At 40.7% G+C, this 18,660-nt stretch overlaps 1 protein-coding gene across 1 annotated transcript; it reads left to right on the plus strand.

The window, feature by feature from the left end:
• Positions 1–4,116: 4,116 nt before the first annotated feature.
• On the plus strand, positions 4,117–15,246 carry LOC117385657 (zonadhesin-like). Its single transcript, XM_033982959.2, has 29 exons — positions 4,117–4,260; positions 4,352–4,395; positions 4,480–4,554; positions 5,018–5,238; positions 5,331–5,412; positions 5,489–5,832; positions 6,269–6,833; positions 6,923–7,119; positions 7,190–7,576; positions 8,022–8,314; positions 8,405–8,670; positions 9,144–9,209; positions 9,296–9,433; positions 9,505–9,761; positions 9,877–9,961; positions 10,056–10,103; positions 10,227–10,361; positions 10,451–10,707; positions 10,788–10,872; positions 11,095–11,775; positions 11,878–12,012; positions 12,095–12,351; positions 12,436–12,514; positions 12,628–13,032; positions 13,110–13,315; positions 13,390–13,546; positions 13,629–13,969; positions 14,170–14,299; positions 14,374–15,246. Exons 1-29 carry the CDS (start codon positions 4,187–4,189, stop codon positions 14,514–14,516), a joined length of 6,153 nt encoding a protein of 2,050 aa, XP_033838850.1. The 5' UTR covers positions 4,117–4,186; the 3' UTR covers positions 14,517–15,246.
• The last annotated feature ends 3,414 nt before the right edge of the window (positions 15,247–18,660 follow it).

Genomic DNA, 18,660 nt, shown 5'->3' on the forward strand with positions numbered 1-18,660 from the left:
TTTGACGACAGTGAAGTTCAGATCTTAGCCAGAGAAAAGAAATGGTTTGAGAGGGGAGTTAAAGAAGCTATTTTTGTTAGGAAAGAGAATCCTTCCTTAAGCAGTAATGGGGGCCTGAGACATCACCTCTCCCCCTTCTATATAGTTTCGGTGTAGTTAGCCCCTCCCTTTAGACAGATATAAGGCAGTGTCCACCAGCAATCTGACCAGAACTGAAGAAGCGTCTTGGACAAGCAGCGAAACATCTTCACTCCTACAACAATTTGTCCAGTTGACAGGTTTTAACCTCGTCTTTTGCTACGGATCAAACCTGGACGACTGAGGGTTTACACAGATAAAGCAACAAAACAAAAATGTGCGTTGCATTTGATCAAGATCCATTCATCTTGATCAAATACTTTCAAAGCGAGCAACAAAAGGCCAGTACGCGTCTCTTAATAACCGCGCAGATGTAGCAATCAGTGTAATCTATGACTGTCATCTGTACTGTACTTCCCCACTGACTCATCTTCTTTCTCCATCTCAAAGTTTTACGATAATTGTTCCATAAAAAACGTGATGCCGCAACGATTCCCCGCCGGCGCTTTCTATCCAGCACTGACCTTGATCTGACGCCGTGTCTCCTGAGATGGCCCAGACAACTCAAGGTGGGCACCATTTTCATATGCCACACAATGACCTATTCACAGATGAGAGGCTGTATGAGAATTGATTTAGGTGTTTTTCTTTCAACAGGGGGTGACCTTTGGGTGCTGGCTTTGAGTGCAAGAGCAGCCAAAGAAATGCTTGAATAGTGATAGTGAAAAATGTGGTGTTTTGTTTTGGAAGATTAACAGACAAAGCAGACGCAGAGCTCAGACGCCATATAATAGTCAGACTCTCGCGGTGCCTTATTTGCATTGTAGTGAGATATGGTTTTATGACCCACTGTTATGGCCCAAGTCAAAACTCAGCCATTATGTTGGTTATGAATGAAAAACTTACAATTAGGTTAATGTGCCTGGATATTTAGGTTTGTTAAATTTGTCATTAAAAGTTAAAAGTTTTGTGTCGTCTTTAGCTCTAGTGATACTTTTTCCAAGGTAAATAAATAAATGCAAATCAAACAGCTACACATATATTTGCATGTTTAAAGGGCAAATATTATGCAAAAACAACCTTGAGCTTCCTCATCATTAGCTCAAATAAAAGCGTATTTCGTTTGTTTGAGTAATTCTGTACAAAAGCAGGGGTCTCAAACTCAAATTAAAATCAAGTATTCAACAAAATCAAGTGTTCGGCAAAAAAAGCTTTGTTAAAATCCTCTCAAACGTCATTAGTTTTCAACATACATGAAGAAATATGCTCATTCTTGTGGATTTTATGGATATACATCGTTATTTGTTCAATCTTTTGTGACGGGGGTACATATATTATCATGCGGGCCAAAAAATATCATCGTGTGGGCCGCAATTGGCCCCCGGGCTGCGAGTTTGAGACTCCCGCTGTACAGTCAGGCATTTGAGGTTTTAGTGCTTAAAAAAAAACGTTTTCACCTTGTGATTATTTGAGAAAACAAGAGTAAAAGTCAAACACATTCAGAAAGGTTTTGTGGACATTTTTCAAATATGAACATGAAGTCTGTTGCATTTTTATAACAGTTTTTTCAATCACTTTGACATTCAAGTCTAAATTCCTGCACAAATTCCAAAACTTGCCACTCAGTTGGTGAATACTCACATACAGTTCATGTTAGCAGAACGTTATGAACATTTTGAAGCTTTAACTCTCATATCAAAAGAACAACACACTTTTTGCAGAACCTAAAACACAATGATTCACTATTAAAACAGACTGATTTAAATACGACACACTCTTACCAAAGTCTGTAGACAAAAGCCACAAAGGACAAAACTGAACACACACAGGAATCACACTATGAAAAAAATTTATAAACAGACACAGAAACTCTAGAAACCAAACTATAAAAGACTTTTTCAAAAGCTTTTCATTCAGAGACACAGTTCAGATTCCACAGTTGCACAGTTTTGTAAATTGTACTTTTTGTTCCCTAAGTGATTGATATTGTACACACATTTAGAGCATATGTCTCACGCTCAAACCAGCAAAAACAGCGTGATACTGGTCCTGCAGGTCTCTGACTCTACACTACACGTCTGATTGTGTTGCTTTATTCCCTGGACAGTGTGTGAATGAGGGTTGGATAAGTTTAAAAAGGTTGTGTTCGTATTTTAAGCGTCCTTTTTGTGTAGTTTTACATTTTCTTCGCAAAGTTTACTATTTCAAACATTTCGATTTACCATTTTTTTGTAAAGTTTCTGAAAATGTAGCAAAGCGATTGAAAAAAACCCATATTAACCCTTTTTAGATCAATCATTTTGCTCATTTTACACTAAACTGGATTTAAAACGATGATCGAGGCTGAAAAAGCATAACATTTCTTAATTAATGTTAGTATTTCTGCCTGTGTCCAATGAACCAATACAAAGTTTAGATGGTACACTTTTTATTACAACAAAACAGAAGTGATGCAATAGGTCATTTTATCAACCTGGCAGTTTTTCCAACATAACATTCTTTTCCACAGTGAAGTCTATTTTTACCTCCACTGGGTAAGAACAGGGCGGAAAACTTATTAACTTGGCTGATGCTGCTCCTCTTAGTCCGTAATGTTTATCCGGTCTTGGTGTTTTATTACTACAAAGTTGATTATTAGTTCCGATCAGCGCTCTAGACTTGAAGTTCTATCAATAATTACCTTAGTATGACATGTATGACTGAACATATACACAGTACGTTCTTCTGCAAAACTAGACTTCCTGCAGATCGCTTATTGAGACATAAAGGCTACAAAGCACACAGCTAGTTCACATATTAACTAAATGAAGTCTTGAATGTGCGTTTCAGATTACTGTTGCATGCTTAAAGGTGCATTACGGTACTTTTCTGATGAGGGTTCACCACCAGCAGCAGGTTGTGTCCATGGAGAAGATATTGCTTTGCTTGGAATGTTTCACATCCATCAAATTCCAGGTGCTTTTATTGCAAAAAAAACAACACTTAAACAAACATGGATTCCTACTGTAAGGGGTCTCGCCTCTTCCCAGAACTGACCTGTCACTTGGGCTGGTAAGATAAGCCACAGAGAGTAACGTTCCAGGTAAAACAACAGCAGCATCTTCAAGGAGACAAGGAAGTGGCAATACCCCTACTAGAAAAGATCCATAGTCAAAGTCATATCAATTCAGTGTAAGTAATTTGATTCATTTACACTTGTTCCACCCTAGAAACTATCGTCACTCCCAGATAAAACAGCGCTATCTGTTTCTCAAATCAGAACAGTCTCTTTAGATAAGTGAAGATGGCTCCCTCCCTCCCTTAAATGTTTAGTGCATTGCTCACACCAGTCTCTATTTAGATACTCTATGATTTGTAGGAGCTTAGCAAACCTACTAAGTTCAGACAGATTTAAAGACATTCAATATTTGCTCAGGGACATGTTCTGTTGACGCATACCGGTCCTACACTGTGTGAATGACAGCGCTCTCACAATGTGTCTTTGTTATCAGTATGTTTAGTGTTATCACTGTGACATACAATAGATATACACCTGGATAACTACAGGCTTAGTTATATAAGAGTATCTACACAGAATGTACCTGTTCAGATTGCATAAGGCGGGCTGAAAAACTGACATTTCTTTATTTTCATTCCGTTGTAGCTTTATGTTATGTTGAAACTAATGCATCAAACTCTGCAGGAGTGGAATGTTTTGGTAGCAATAAATGTTAAATGAGGGATTCCCTGTTTGTTTAGTGGGTTTCACGACTCTTCAGAGACACAGAGCAACTCCTTGTAGTTGTTCTGTCCAGTGTGTAATTGATATACAGTTGATACGTTTACTGCCTTGCAAGACTACACCCCGACCTTACCTTTAGCCACTGACGGTAACTGTGCTAGTTGGCGTCACTTATGGGAACGTCTTGGACCACCTCTGATGTCTTCATGTCCCCATGTCCATCTCTCCGCCCACTCCTGAGGCGACCTGTGGTGAGAGAGGTGTGGGTTATAAAAGGCTCTAACCATGGGCTTTGTGATCAGAGTAACACCACACAGTCAACAAGTGCACCGGCCACTGGAGCTAAGTTTCACCTGAGAGACTCCAGCTCACTGCATAGGACCAGCTATGCTCAAAGGCTTTACTCTTTATATGGTCACATTGACTGTACTTCTTCTTACTCTGACAAGCAGCCTGGGCAGGTGGGTAAAAGATTAGTTCATTATAACACAAAGTGATACAGATTTCCCCTTTAAGGAAGTACTTAAGATTTCATTGATTTGGCTTTTTCAGTGCTCAAGATGAGATTTCTCTACCAGGGTGGAAGAGTAATGCAGGTAGGTAAAACTACATTAATTGTGTGAACGCAAAATACCAGAGAATAAATGTCAAGAAAAGAAATGAACAATTCTTTCTTGTAGAATATGTTACACAGTGTGTAAATAATGGACAACCAGGGAGTCTGTGTGACATGACAGTGGTCCAGCAGGGAAAAGGTAAATACTTTTATAACACACAGTAGTACTTTAGTTGCTATTGCTAATTATAAATGTGTATTATTTATTGCTGCCAATTACATTGCGTTAGTCTTTTGATCTGCTCAAAGTTCACCATGACGCAAAAAAAAAAAGAAGTAATTAAATCAGATGTTCCCTTTTGTATCAGCCGTGACAGACGTCAACGCGTCCACAGCTGAATATAGGGCACAGTCTTCTGCGTATCAGCAATGTTCTGGAGCAGGTTTATTGCAGGCTAGTCTGCTCTCCACAAGGCACTGAAAGAGAAAACCAAGATTTTAATATACATAGCTCAGCACACTTTAAATAAAACACAAAGTGACTCTCAAATAAAACATTTTTGCAGGGACCGTTTCCTTCTTTGGACTAAAGCTAATGTAATCAACAGTTAAATTCAAAGTAGATATTCTTACATTTTACTCTGATTTACTTTGTGTTGCAGTGACTAATTTGAACATAGGGACTGTCTCACTGAATGGTGACGGCTGTCTTGAGTTCTGGTACTTGTCCCCTGTCCTGCCAAACCTCTTCAGGCTCACCGTGTACCTCAAAGGCACTAATGGTTTACAGAAGATCTGGTCAAAAACAGCCCAGTCCAGGAGTGGAGACACAACATGGACTCAAGTATTTGTGCCTCTCAACAATGTCAGACCTGGGACTCAGGTGAACTACAACATACAGTATTTGAGTTAGAGTTTGAGTTAGGCAATAGAAACACAGTTTAACAGTTAAATGTCTTTGTTTTTCTTCTTTAGGTGGTATTCAGAACAATTCGTCCGCTGTCTCGAGGGGAGCAGGTCATAGTAAATCGTATTGGTATAAGGAATGGTTCATGTGGTCAGTATTCTCTTCAAACATCATAAAAGTCTTTTAGATAAACCATAACTTTATAGTTTGTTCCCCGTATCCACAGGAGCTCAGTGTGAATCCAGCACAGAGCTGTGGCCTGACCAGTCCACGCGCTGCCTCTGCTCTGAGGGTCAGCTCTCCTGCTCTCATGCTCCCAGCTCAGGGATGTGCAGTGTGCACAGTCACACAGACTGCAGCACTTTCGACGGCGCGCTTTTCCGCTTTATGGCCCCGTGCAGCTACACTCTGGCTAAGACCTGCTCGGTGACTCCAGCCTCGCCCCGCTTCAGTGTGGAAGTGGTCAACGGGCAGAGTGACAACTCCTCTCTGCCAAGTGTGGAGCAGGTCAATGTGAACATCAATGACTTCAAGATGTCCTTTATCAAAAGACAAACTCAAAGAGTGGTGGTAAGTATTTAAGTCAGTCCAGTATTGAGCACTGAAAATGTGAACAGTTTTAATAATATTTATGAAAGTAATAAAAGTATTGATCATTTTAAAAAGCTGTTGTAAGGTACTTGTAACTGATAGACTCCATGATGCCGTGGTATTTCTGTATTTCTATTCATTTACTCTGATCTATTAAGAAAAATGGTATGGTATAGTATAGCCATATTGTATGCACTTCTATTTCATATAAGATCTTTTCATATTGATAGAAATCTAAAAGTATCTGTATATTTGCATCAGGTATACTCTGCAGCAACTTTTGGTCTTTAAAGCAGGTGACTCACATGGACTATGAACGAGTGCTGTGTTTAGGAACAAGATGTCCTCAGATTAGCTTTCTAAAAGCCCATAAAGCTGCTTTATTTGATTTCATGAAAGTAATGCTGTATTTCAGGTGAGTGGGGTCTGGAAGACTCTTCCCCTGACTCTGGCCGGCGGCACAGTGGCGGTCAGCAGTAACCCTGCAGCTGTCGTCCTGAAGAGCAGCTTTGGCCTCTCTCTGTTGTTTGACTACACCGGAGCACTCCAGGTCACCCTTCCAACCAGCTATACCGATCAAGTCTGTGGTCTGTGTGGGAACTTCAACCAAAACAAGCAGGATGACCTCCTGAGGTCCGATGGCACAGAGGCCCAAAACACCACCGATCTGGCTGACAGCTGGCAGACAGGGGGGAACGACTCGGCCTGTGAAGTCATTCTGGTACCACATTACTGTGACCCGCTAGAAGAGGCGGAGTACGCCAGCGAAGCCTATTGTGGAGCTCTGGGCTCACACACTGGGCCCTTTGCAGCGTGCCAGGAGGTGTTAGGGGCCGACAGCTACTTCAGAGGCTGTGTGCATGGTATGTGTGCTTCTCATGGAGACCCTGAAGTGCTCTGCGATTCACTCCAGGTGTACGCTGATCTGTGCAAAAAGGCTGGAGTCGACCTGCCAGTGTGGAGGAACTCTTCATTTTGCTGTAAGTAATTCAAATACAGAGAAGACATTTTGAAATGAGTCTCACTTGAGTATGGAACAGCTGCTGCACATACACGGTTGTGTTTTCAGCTCTTCAGTGTGGGGAGAACAGTCACTACAACTCATGTGCTGAGGGCTGTCCCGAGGTCTGCTTCCCTCTGGACCAGGTCTCATCTTGTGGCAGCTGTGAGGAGAGATGTGAGTGTGATCCAGGCTTCAAGCTGAGCGGTGGCAAATGTGTCCAAGCTGAAGACTGTGGATGTTGGCATAATGGACAACACCATGAGGTAGTTAATAATAAACTACAGTCTAATGCAGCAGGATGTTCATCAATGATCTTGTTAATGTTTTCCGCAGAAAGGGGCAGTATTCATGGAAGGAGAGTGTGATCAGCAGTGCCTGTGTGTGGGCAACAATAACATACAGTGTAGATCATCACATTGCTCTGCCAGTGAGGTCTGCGCTGTTCAAAATGGGGTTAAGGGATGCTTCGCCTTCAGTCCAGCCACTTGCAGTGTTTATGGAGATCCGCACTACATCACGTTTGACGGCTTTGCATATGACTTCAATGGAGGCTGCAGTTATGTGCTAACCACCACCTGCGGAGGCCAGAGCTCAGTGGACTTCACAGTAACAGGACACAACATGCACCCACCTCACAACAACTTCAGTATCTCCAAACTGGACGCTGTGACTCTGGAGGTTGGGGACCTTCAGATTACCATCAGCCAGAGCGGTGTCTATGTAAGCATTATTAAGATATTTCACTGGAATACATTGATTTGTGTGTGTTTATGTAAGTTCTGGAGCAATCTTAGGATGATATTGAATGAATTACTGCTTTTTGTATTATGATTTGAATGCAGTATGGCTCTAAAACAATACAAAGAGATCAGTAATTGGTCAAAAAAGGTCAGTTATAAAGAATTACAATTGCCACTATTCATTCATCCTGGCTTTGTTCATCAGTGTTTACATTGCTTTAACGGAGGTCGGAGTTTTACAAGGGTTTATACAATGACTACCTGCTGTTATCTATTAGCATACCTATGTTTATTGGGGTCATGGTTTGGGCAGTGACTGATGTTAGTTGTTTGCCTTTTGGGAGGTATACAAAAAGTGTCATGCTTAGGATTGTTTCTAACATCTGAGCTCTGCCCAGTTTCAACTAAACCTGTTCTAATTTCAGAAACACAACATCTCCGTGCTGTTGCCCTATTTCACCAGTGGGACATACGGACAGGTCAGAGCCTATGTGGACTCTGGATACACTGTCCTGGAAACGACCTTTGGCCTGAGGATCATGATGGATAAGCAAAACAGACTGTTCCTGCAGGTGAATGAGCACTTCAAATATGAGCTGTGTGGACTGTGTGGCACTTACTCTGGCCAGCAGGACGATGATCTAGTGATGCCTGGAGGTCAAAATGCCACCACCACATTTCAGTTTGCAGATAGCTGGAGGGTTCAAGACAGCAATTTGTGAGTATCATGACTCTAAAGGTGTTCATTCCCAACTAGACCTGTATTTTTAAGCTATTGCTTATCTACTATTTAAAAAATGTTGTGTAGGTGTGTTTCTCATCCAAATGACCCCAGACAATGTGATTCACAAGAGTTGGATCAGGCCTATAATCACTGCTATGCTCTGTTGGGTGAGGGCTTCAGCTTATGCCATGAAACCCTCCACCCAGAGATCTACATCAGCAGCTGTGTGCATGATTTCTGTGCCACACGAGGTAACCTCATCACTCTGTGTGAGGCCCTCAAGTCCTACGCTGCAGCCTGCGCTGTGGCTGGAGTGGATCTGGGCCAGTGGCAGGATGGTACCGTCTGTGGTAAGTACTTCAGACCCACGCGTGCCCACTCTACATGACTACATTTATTATATATGGTTCTAGTTAAAGGTATCATCAATTTTTATCTCTATAAAGTGATAGAAAGCCTGCCAGGGCCAAGTAAAGCATCAATTATATGTCATATTTTTCTCACATCATAAACTATGCCATTCACACAGCCTTGCACAATGTTTCAATACTCAACGTACCCAATAGCCACAAAGGCTCTTATTTATCTCCTCAGAACTTCAAGTCACAACAAAAACTCCACCCTGGTCTTCCCCACCTACCTCTACACCACCTCATCCCTTCAGCTTTCAGTCCCTCTGCCCTCTATTTCATACCAAATATCATCTGTCACAATATCTTTGTCCATTTGAACTCTGTTCAAATCTGCCTATTTATTATCACTATTACAACATATCTCTTTGTCACAGAGCCATCAAATAAAATAATTATTACTGTTGTTGCAGATATCCTACAAACCACTGTTAACCCTATGACTACGTCAACGACGTCGCCTACGCCAGACCAGACATGTAAGGGAGCAGTCACTACAACACAGAATACTCCCAGGTTTTAAACTAAATTCTATAATATATTTACACTTTATTTACACTTTTAGTGTGTCCTCTGAACTGTGACTTTGAAAACGATCTGTGTGGATGGGAGCAGCTAATACAGGATAGTTTTGACTGGACAAGGGGTTCAGGTGCCACACCATCAAGTCAAACCGGACCAAGCACAGACCACACCAGTGGAGGTAAATTTGTCAAGCCACAGATAAACTCTTTTTGTTAGGACTGCTCCTTACTCTACCATGTCTTGCATTAGATGGCTTCTACATGTACATTGAGGGCGACAGTGTGACTCATGGTGACTCCGCTCGCATGTTGAGTTCTCTGTGTCAGTACGAACAGCCCATGTGTCTGCATTTCTGGTACCACATGTACGGGTCAGCCTCAGCTATGGCTCTCAATATCTACTTGCTTCGAGGCAATCGAGCTACAAAGATCTGGTCCGAGCAGAATAACCAAGGGTCTCAATGGAAACCAGGACATGTGGACATCCCAGCCTCTGGGCCATATCAGGTGTGTTAAGCACTGCATTTCTGTAGAATCTTTGACTCTGCTCAAACACCTGTCACGCTGGATAGACAAAAAATGAAATCTAAAAGGTCTAATGCTTCATTCACTTTTCTTTCAGATAATCTTAGAAGGAATTCGAGGCTCTACCTTAGAATCCGATGTGTCTATTGATGACATTTCTATTCACTTTGGCTCATGCTCAGGTCAGAATGGAAACTCTACTAGTTTCAAGTGATCATCTTATCTATAGAGACCTGCCATGCAACATGATGTAATGATTAACAATACTTCTTTTAGATAGCTTCTCTGGCCTGGCTACAGCAGCACAAGTCATTACCCCACAAGGTCAGTATGATATTATAAGACTTATCAATTAAAAATATTTGTTTTATAAAATGTATGTCGCTAACAGATCATGAGTGGTGTCTTTTTAGTTATTCATGAGATTAATATTCTTTCCATTTTTAGTCTGTAATCTTGGCTGTAACTTCGACCAAAGCCTTTGCAACTGGAATCAGATGGTGACCGACGCTTTTGACTGGACTTGGCTCAGTGGCTCCACACCAACTCTGATGACGGGACCTTCTGCTGACCACACAGGAGGTAAGATATCTGTTTCATAAAAAATAGCAACTTTTAAATAACAATAATAATGAGCAGAAATCAATATACAACAATTTCCAATGTGATAGGTGGTCACTACCTTTACATTGAGGCCAACAGTGCGTCGTACGGAGACACAGCTCGTCTGATCAGCTCCGAGTGCTCAAACTCTGGAGCCCAGTGTCTACAGTTCTGGTATCACATGTACGGATCTGCAGACACTATGGGCCTTCACGTCTATGTGGTCGAGGGCAATAACGCTCGCTCAGTTTGGCGCCAAAGAAATGACCAAGGAGATATGTGGCATTTGGCACAAGTCGACCTCACAACAACAGGACCGTTTCAGGTAAACAAACCCTGAAATAAAGATAAACTGAAAAATTACAGTTGTCAAAAAAAATTACTAACAACCTGTACACTTTTTAGATCATTTTTGAGGGAAGAAGAGGATCTAATGAGATGTCAGATGTAGCATTAGACGATGTAGCACTTTATAATGGACCGTGTTCAGGTATGGTTTTATTATTTACACATTTTCTCAAGAGATAAGAAAGTTGTAGTTATATTTTTATAAGAAATATTACCAGGCTAGTACAACAGATGTTATTAGATGTTATTAGATGTTTTACTGACAAGGTCTCTTATCTACTACCATTTCAATTACATACTAAAATCCCCATGAACTAGAATCCCGTATAACTAAATTTGTTTTAATAATATATTGTTTCGGCAGATATGATTAATCCACCCGCTCACATTTCAACAACGTCTAAACCTCAAACAACAACAGTCCATATATCTCCAAGACCTACAAGGACAACCGCTCAACCTCCCACAGACAGCTCGGAGTCTGTAAATACTGACAACCCTGAACCTCAGTCTACAATGGAGGGGACAACAGCAGGACAAGAACCTGGAACTACTGAAGAACAGATAACAACAGACCAGACCATCGAAGAAACAACTGCACCCGAGCCTACTACCGAGGCTGAACCCATACCTGAGATAACAACTGATGGGCAGCAACGAACTACTCCAGAAGAATTACAGACAACGCCAGCAGAACCTGTAGAACCAACCAGACCATCTGAAGAAGAAGCAACCGAAGCACCTCAACCTCAAACAACACAAGAAATGACTGATCTACACACAACAGCAGCAGCATACCAATCAACTGCTGGTGCGGGTAACACAGAACAGCCAACACCACCTGAAGAACCACAACCAACAACTCCAGAATTAGAGATAGACACAACACAGGCTCCTTCAGTAGACCAAACATTAGAACCAGTTAGAACTTCTGAAAGACCGCAGCAAACAACAGCAAGTTCAAATGAAGGTTCAACTGGAGCAAGACCGGAGATAGATGCAACCACTGAAAAACCACAACCCCCAACTGAAAAGATACCTGAAGGTAGGTGTAAGGTGTAACGTCTCTGTAAGATGTGTAAAGGAATTATTAGTAAGTTTCATTTCAGAAGTGCCCCTGAGTAAAAGTGAACCTATTTTTTCCTAGTCTGCAATTTCAACTGTAACTTCGACCAAAGCCTTTGCAACTGGAATCAGATGGTGACCGACGCTTTTGACTGGACTTGGCTCAGTGGCTCCACACCAACTCTGATGACGGGACCTTCTGCTGACCACACGGGCGGTAAGACATAGAACACAAAAATAGCTTGAATCAAAATGTGCCCAAGACAGTTTATTATTTTTTTGGTAATTTTGTATTTAAGGTGGTCGCTACCTTTACATTGAGGCCAACAGTGCGTCGTACGGAGACACAGCTCGTCTGATCAGTTCCGAGTGCTCAAACTCTGGAGCCCAGTGTCTACAGTTCTGGTATCACATGTACGGATCTGCAGACACTATGGGCCTTCACGTCTATGTGGTCGAGGGCAATAACGCTCGCTCAGTTTGGCGCCAAAGAAATGACCAAGGAGATATGTGGCATTTGGCACAAGTCGACCTCACAACAACAGGACCGTTTCTGGTAAATCATCTCAGTCCTCTGAAAAGTTGGAGTAACTTGTTTAATGTATTTCTGATTGTAACATGTTTTTATTTAACATTTTAGATCATTTTTGAGGGACGAAGAGGCTCCAATGATCAGTCTGATGTCGCTATAGATGATGTATCACTTCATTATGGATCATGTCAGTTTTTTCTTTCTTTTTAAACTTGAAATTCAACAAAAATAGAGTAATACACTACATGTGCTGTATAGTTCTATGCATTTGTTATTTATTTATATATTCATTCTGTGCAGGCTTGAATAGACCCTCTACTGCTGCGCCAACCACAACCACACAAGTCCCTACAACAACTCTTGGAACTTTGAAACCTGCAGAGACTCCCGCTCCACCACCTCCACCCACAGAGAGTTCCACAGCAGCGCCTCCCATTCCTACTACAACTGTTCCCCATACAACTGCAGGAGCGGAAACAACAACTGCGCCTATACAGACCACTACAACAATGAAGACACCTGCTCCAACTACTACAGTGAGGACACCTGCTCCAACTACTACAGCAAGCCCACCTCTTCCAACTACTACAGCGAACCCACATCCTCCAACTACTACAGCGAACCCACGTCCTCCAACTACTACAGCGAACCCACCTCTTCCAACTACTACACCTGCCCCTCTTCCTCCAGAAACTCCCAGTCCAAGTACGTCAAGTTTAAATCTTTGCAATGTAGAACTTCCAGGTGGTAAATCAGTTCGTTTTATTTGTTTTTCTTCTCAGCTCCCTCATGTCCGGCCAACAGCCACTACAGCTCTTGCGTTTCGGCTTGCGCCCCCACCTGCTCTCACCTGTACGGCCCCCCCGGCTGCAGCAAAAGTGACTGCGTGGCCGGATGCGTTTGCGATGACGGTTATGTGCTACAAAAGAGGAAGTGCGTGCCTGTCCAAGAGTGTGGTTGTGTAGATCTCAATGGAAAGAAATATCATGTATGTATGTTTTTACTATCATGTGTATCCGCTTGCAACAATTTTTCGTGTAATTTGGCATCTTTTACTTTTAGTTTGGAGATGTCTGGTATTCAAGCCATTGCAGCGAAAAGTGTAAATGCGAAAAACGTAGAGGTGTGGGAAGAATCGAATGTGAAGAGCAAGACGAATGCAATGGGAAAGAGGTTTGTCTTCAGAACGGCAATGGAGATTATTATTGTGAGAAAACAGGTAATGCAGTCAAACACCAGCAACTCATAGTGAATTCAGCGCACAGACTTAAGACCTAAGACGTGTTCCTGTCACGTTACAGATTTCAGCGACTGCACCATCAACGGAGACCCCGAGTACAGAACATTTGACAAGAAGAAGCATGACTTTGAGGGCGAGGACTCGTACGTGTTAGTGCAGACCAACGACTTACCCGATAACCTTCAGAGCGTTTACATAGAAGGCATCAACGGACGCTCGGAAGACGACGAAGACAGCAGCGAGGAAAGGCGCAGTCACCACGCTCGAGACGACAGTGATGAAGATGATAGTGATAGTGATAGTGACGAAGACAGTGATGAAGATAAAGAGGATGTACTGCGAGCAATGAAGATCAGAGTGTACAATCACACAGTGGTGTTCAAGCCACGCAGGAGACTTGTTGTAAGTATTGATAATAAATGACATGTTTATGATCATTTTTGAGCGAAAACATCTTCTAACGATACCTGACGATGTCCTTCTTTAAGCTGAACCGAACCCTTTGTTTGAGTTATTCTGCGCTTCTTCATTTTAGCTGTTTAATGTGTACAAAAGAATCCATATTTGACTGATAGATTGTTTGAAATGTCATTTGTTTTCAGGTGGATGGAAGCAGAGTTGACGCGCCGCTCTCACCATCTCCTGGTTTAAAAATTCAAGAGCATTCGTCACGTATCTTCTTGCAAACTGACTTTGGCCTTTCAGTCGAGTTTGACGGTCACAGCAAAGCAGGTACATTTTTTATATGTCAACCATATAACAGTAAACATGAGGCTTATGTGTTGCTGTGTATTACAAATCCACAGAAATCGTTCTACCCCATGTGTATAAACGGAAGGTGGGAGGACTTTGTGGCAACTTCGACGGTCACAAGCGCAATGACTTCATGAAGCCGGATGGGACGCAGGCTACAAGTGTGGAGGAGTTTGGAGAAAGCTGGAGAGTATGAACTGCAGCAATTTTGCACTTAATGTTTCACAAAACAGGTTGAAATGAAACCTTATGTCTATTATTATTATTATTATTATTGGCACAGAAAAGTTTTAACAGTATAGATGGAAGTGTGTCTATGTCACCATGCACTAATGTATTAAATGTGTTACAATGTACAGTGTTGTACTTAATTACAAAGGACTGCACAAAAACAAACAGGCGGCATATGTATTCTTTAACGTCTGCCCATTGTACAGAGCTCTGGGAGTCAGAGCATCACATTTAAGATGTGTATTTTTCTATTTTTGTCACTTTCACTTTTACTTACTCTTCTGTTGTGGTTTAGATTATTTGTTTTTTTAGTGACACAAATTGCTGTATGCAGTGTATTTGTAGACAAAATAAATGAAAGATTTCTGTGACTGAATTTTTGAGCAGTCCCGTTGTTGTACGGGGCAGCTCAGTGATACTCAAACTGCTTAAGATGCAATATAAATTAATATTAAAACAAAATGCTTTACAATGTCATCTTGTTTGACTGTAGATTTTATGTCTGAATTATATGATATTTTCTTTTTAAAATTTTTTAAAATGTATTTATTTCTACAGGGACAGTGTACAATAAAGATTGACCAAAATAATAGATGCATAGTACCAGCAGAAAAAGCTCATTTACAGCTGTAGTCTCTGTCTAAAAGCATAATTGGAAAAGAGCTCTGTCTTGAATTGAATACATAATAAACAAAGCCTCCTTTGACTTGTGCCATGAGGTGTCACTGGTGAGTCACTGATGATCTATAAAGGTGCACCTTCATTCCAGACATAACTTGAGTCCACACTAACCTCAATCATCTAAGTCCTGAGTCAGATAATACTGGAAAAGAAGTCAGAGTCACAGCATTATGGATGGGACTATGTTTTGGATCATTGCGCTGATGAAAATCTTCACAGAATGTGCCAGTAAGTATATTTTTATATTTTCACACCAGGTAATCCACAGTAATCCACAGTAATCCATGATGACATTATAGGAACTACAAACTAGTGACTCATTGACGCCTTAAATTGTTAAAATGACTTATCTGAAGAACAAAAGATAACTCTCTCAAAAGGACTATTTTTTGTGTTTAGTAACAGTAGGTCAATTGTTGTTTCAGGTCAAACTGCTGCACCTACAGGTAACGATTTAAACGACTCCACAATCCAAAGCTGCACTTCAGTAAAAAGTGTGATTCAGGTGGTTTTCATTGACTTACCTTATCTGTCTCATTCATTAGTCACAGTGCACAGAGGAGGCTGTGCAGACCCACCGCTGCTCTGTTGCTCTGGGCAGAATGACACCTGCTTCAGGGGCTGTTATTGTGACGAGGAGTGCACGTCCTACGCAGACTGTTGCTCGGATTATCAGTCTTCCTGTGGGCAAAGTAAATATGTTTTGTCATTTAAATTGGCCAAATGTGATGTTGTTTGAAAGTGAAAACACTGTTAAATGTTTTCTTTAAGATTCAGCGAGTATCACACCAGGACCAACACAAAACACAACTGGACCGAGCAATATCACAGGTATTGCTTCCAAATATCATTACTTCATGACTGTTATTGTCCAGATGCAGTTAAAATCAAATCAGGGCATGAAAGATGTGCAGTTTTATGCAGCTAAAACTTGGAACAGTCTTCCTGAAGATGTGAGACAGGCCTCTACTTATATTTAAATCCAGGCTCAAAACGGTTCTGTTTATCTGTGCATACGACTGAAAGGTTTTTATTCTGCACTTTTCTCCTTTAATGGTAATTTTATGATGACAAAAGAAACATGGACTGATGGATTTTTTTTATCAATAGTAGTGACAGGAAAGTTTTTTTTGTAAAGTAATGGGAAAGTTCTTAAACTGAGCAAGACAGTGTTTAAAGAGTGAGAGAGAGAGTTTTTAAAGGGGCAAACGAGTGGGTGAGAGAGTTGCAGATTGGGTGATTATTTATGTTTTGATTTGTGTGATTTTAATGTCTTTCTTATTCTGTAAAGCACTTTGAAATACCTTGTGTACGAATTGTGCTATACAAATAAACTTGCCTTGCCTTGCCATGGGCAGACAGTTCCCTCACCACAGTGTCACCAGAAGATGGCAGCACCTCACAGAGCAGATTTTTACATGTTAAGTAACCCAATCTCAAACTCAAAACCAAGTGACAGATCCTGAACTAGGTCTTTCAGTCTCTAGAGTATTTTATTTTGCATGTATTACCCTTGTGTTCTGTCCAGCTGAGCCCACTACCACTTAACACCATGAGGCACAGGCTTCACTATTCACTTTCACATACACAAAAAGTACAAAAACTGGTCTGGTCGAGTTTATCAGAGTAATACAGCCTCACACTCATATAATACCTGCTCAGCCCAAACAGGCTTTCCACGAACGACAGTGTCTCTGAATGAAACACACAGTCTTCAGCACCGCCCAGGCACCGTGACGCGTGGACCAGCAGGGGGCAGCACTAGCACAGTGTCCAGAGACTCTGGTGCAGTCAGGCCAGGTGCACTCACTGTTCACTGAAATGAACATAACTGTGTATGTCTAGGACTAAGCAGGTTTTATTATTCCTTTTAGGTGGACAAAGAGCAACTGTTTACCTCAAAATAAACGTCCAAACCACTTCAGGGGAAAGTCAGGAAACTATTCTCAGCAGAGTGTCTGATGTAAGCAGGCCTTTTCCACAGCTAACTCAGATCATACACATGTAAATTAAGCGAATATACCACCTTACCTTATATATATATCTTTTCTGTTTACAGTTTGTTTCCCGGGAACTTCTCCAGACGTGTGAAGGATGCAATTTTTCAGTGAGACCCTCAAATACAACCTCAACACGAGACTCTGCTTAAAAACACCAACACCTTACACTCTGATGTAAGCTATTCATGAATAAAATAATTCAAATATTATATGTCTGCACTGTATTTTTTCTCCCTAAGATGGCTACAGCCCTAAATCAAATGTCTATGGGTTTCATACAAACACAAAATTCTAAATATTATGTATCATGTCTTCTCAATGGTTATTAATAATTATTAGATTAATGACAATATAGAACATTTCTCTTCCTGTCTACGCTGGGAATATGGTTTTCTTCAGAGCAGAAAGTGGCTGATGTGGTTACTTGAGAAAAAGCTGTTCCAAAGATCTTCTGGCTGAGGCTCTGTGGAGAGTTAAAGCTCGATAAACTGCAGGAGTAAAGAACAACACTGAAGATACAGGTGGAACATGTGAATGGAAAGGCTCTGAAAGGGATATTTTAAAGGGAGTAGCCAATATAGATATTTAAATTTAGTCCAGCCTGCTTTTTTATTGTTTTTCTTATACGTACAATGTCAGGTAAAACCATGTATATGTGTTTCTTTAGTTCTTTGCTCATCTCATTGTTTAATTTTATTGTGTTTTGTGGTGGCGCTCACACAAAAATGCCACAATAATCCCACATTACCTGTACTTTTTACATAGACATTGCTCATTAACAGTGAGGCGAGTGTCATTTTCCTTAATAATTAGACCTCAATATCATTTTCAACGCAAAAATAATCCAATATGCTTCTACTTTTTACACTCTGATTGCTTTAGGCTCTTGATGTCTGATGGGAAATGGCCTGTGCTAGACTTAAATCCAGCTCAGAGTAACCTAACCCCGCCTCTAAGTATTTAACTGTAGGTCTAAATATTGTATTTCCTGTGATATTTTACCTCTACCTCATAAATATATTATGACACGTCGACAACTGATAAAACATCTGATCTTGTCTAATTAACAGCTCATCATAATCGTGGCAGACGTGTAGTTTACTTGTTAATTTAACACGTTGCACTTAAATTAGCGCCAGTTATTTATTTATGTTATATTTGACACTGTTAAAACAAACTATAAATCACTACGTAGCTTTGTCTAAAGTGTAGCCTATATGAATTTAGATTATTTTTATTATTATTACGTTTAAGGCTGGAATATTAGATTTACAGGCTATGTGTATAAAAAATAATTAAATAAATATAAATTAATAAAAATAAATTAATAAAAGTAAATTAATAAAAGTAAATTAATAAAACTAAAAATAAATTAATAAAAATATAAATAAATAAATAAATAAATAAATATGGTTAAAAAAAGCTACT

Source organism: Periophthalmus magnuspinnatus, chromosome 17, assembly GCF_009829125.3.
Source record: "Periophthalmus magnuspinnatus isolate fPerMag1 chromosome 17, fPerMag1.2.pri, whole genome shotgun sequence".
In the NCBI taxonomy this organism is placed as follows: Eukaryota; Metazoa; Chordata; class Actinopteri; order Gobiiformes; family Gobiidae; genus Periophthalmus; species Periophthalmus magnuspinnatus.

What these genes read in the sequence shown, in the direction of transcription:
- LOC117385657 (XM_033982959.2), top strand. Translation starts at nt 4,187, where the DNA reads ATGCTCAAAGGCTTTACTCTTTATATGGTCACATTGACTGTACTTCTT. An exon ending in CTGACAAGCAGCCTGGGCAG is followed by an intron (nt 4,261 to 4,351) that starts GTGGGTAAAAGA and finishes TGGCTTTTTCAG; the next exon opens with TGCTCAAGATGAGATTTCTC. An exon ending in CAGCCTCTGGGCCATATCAG is followed by an intron (nt 9,762 to 9,876) that starts GTGTGTTAAGCA and finishes CTTTTCTTTCAG; the next exon opens with ATAATCTTAGAAGGAATTCG.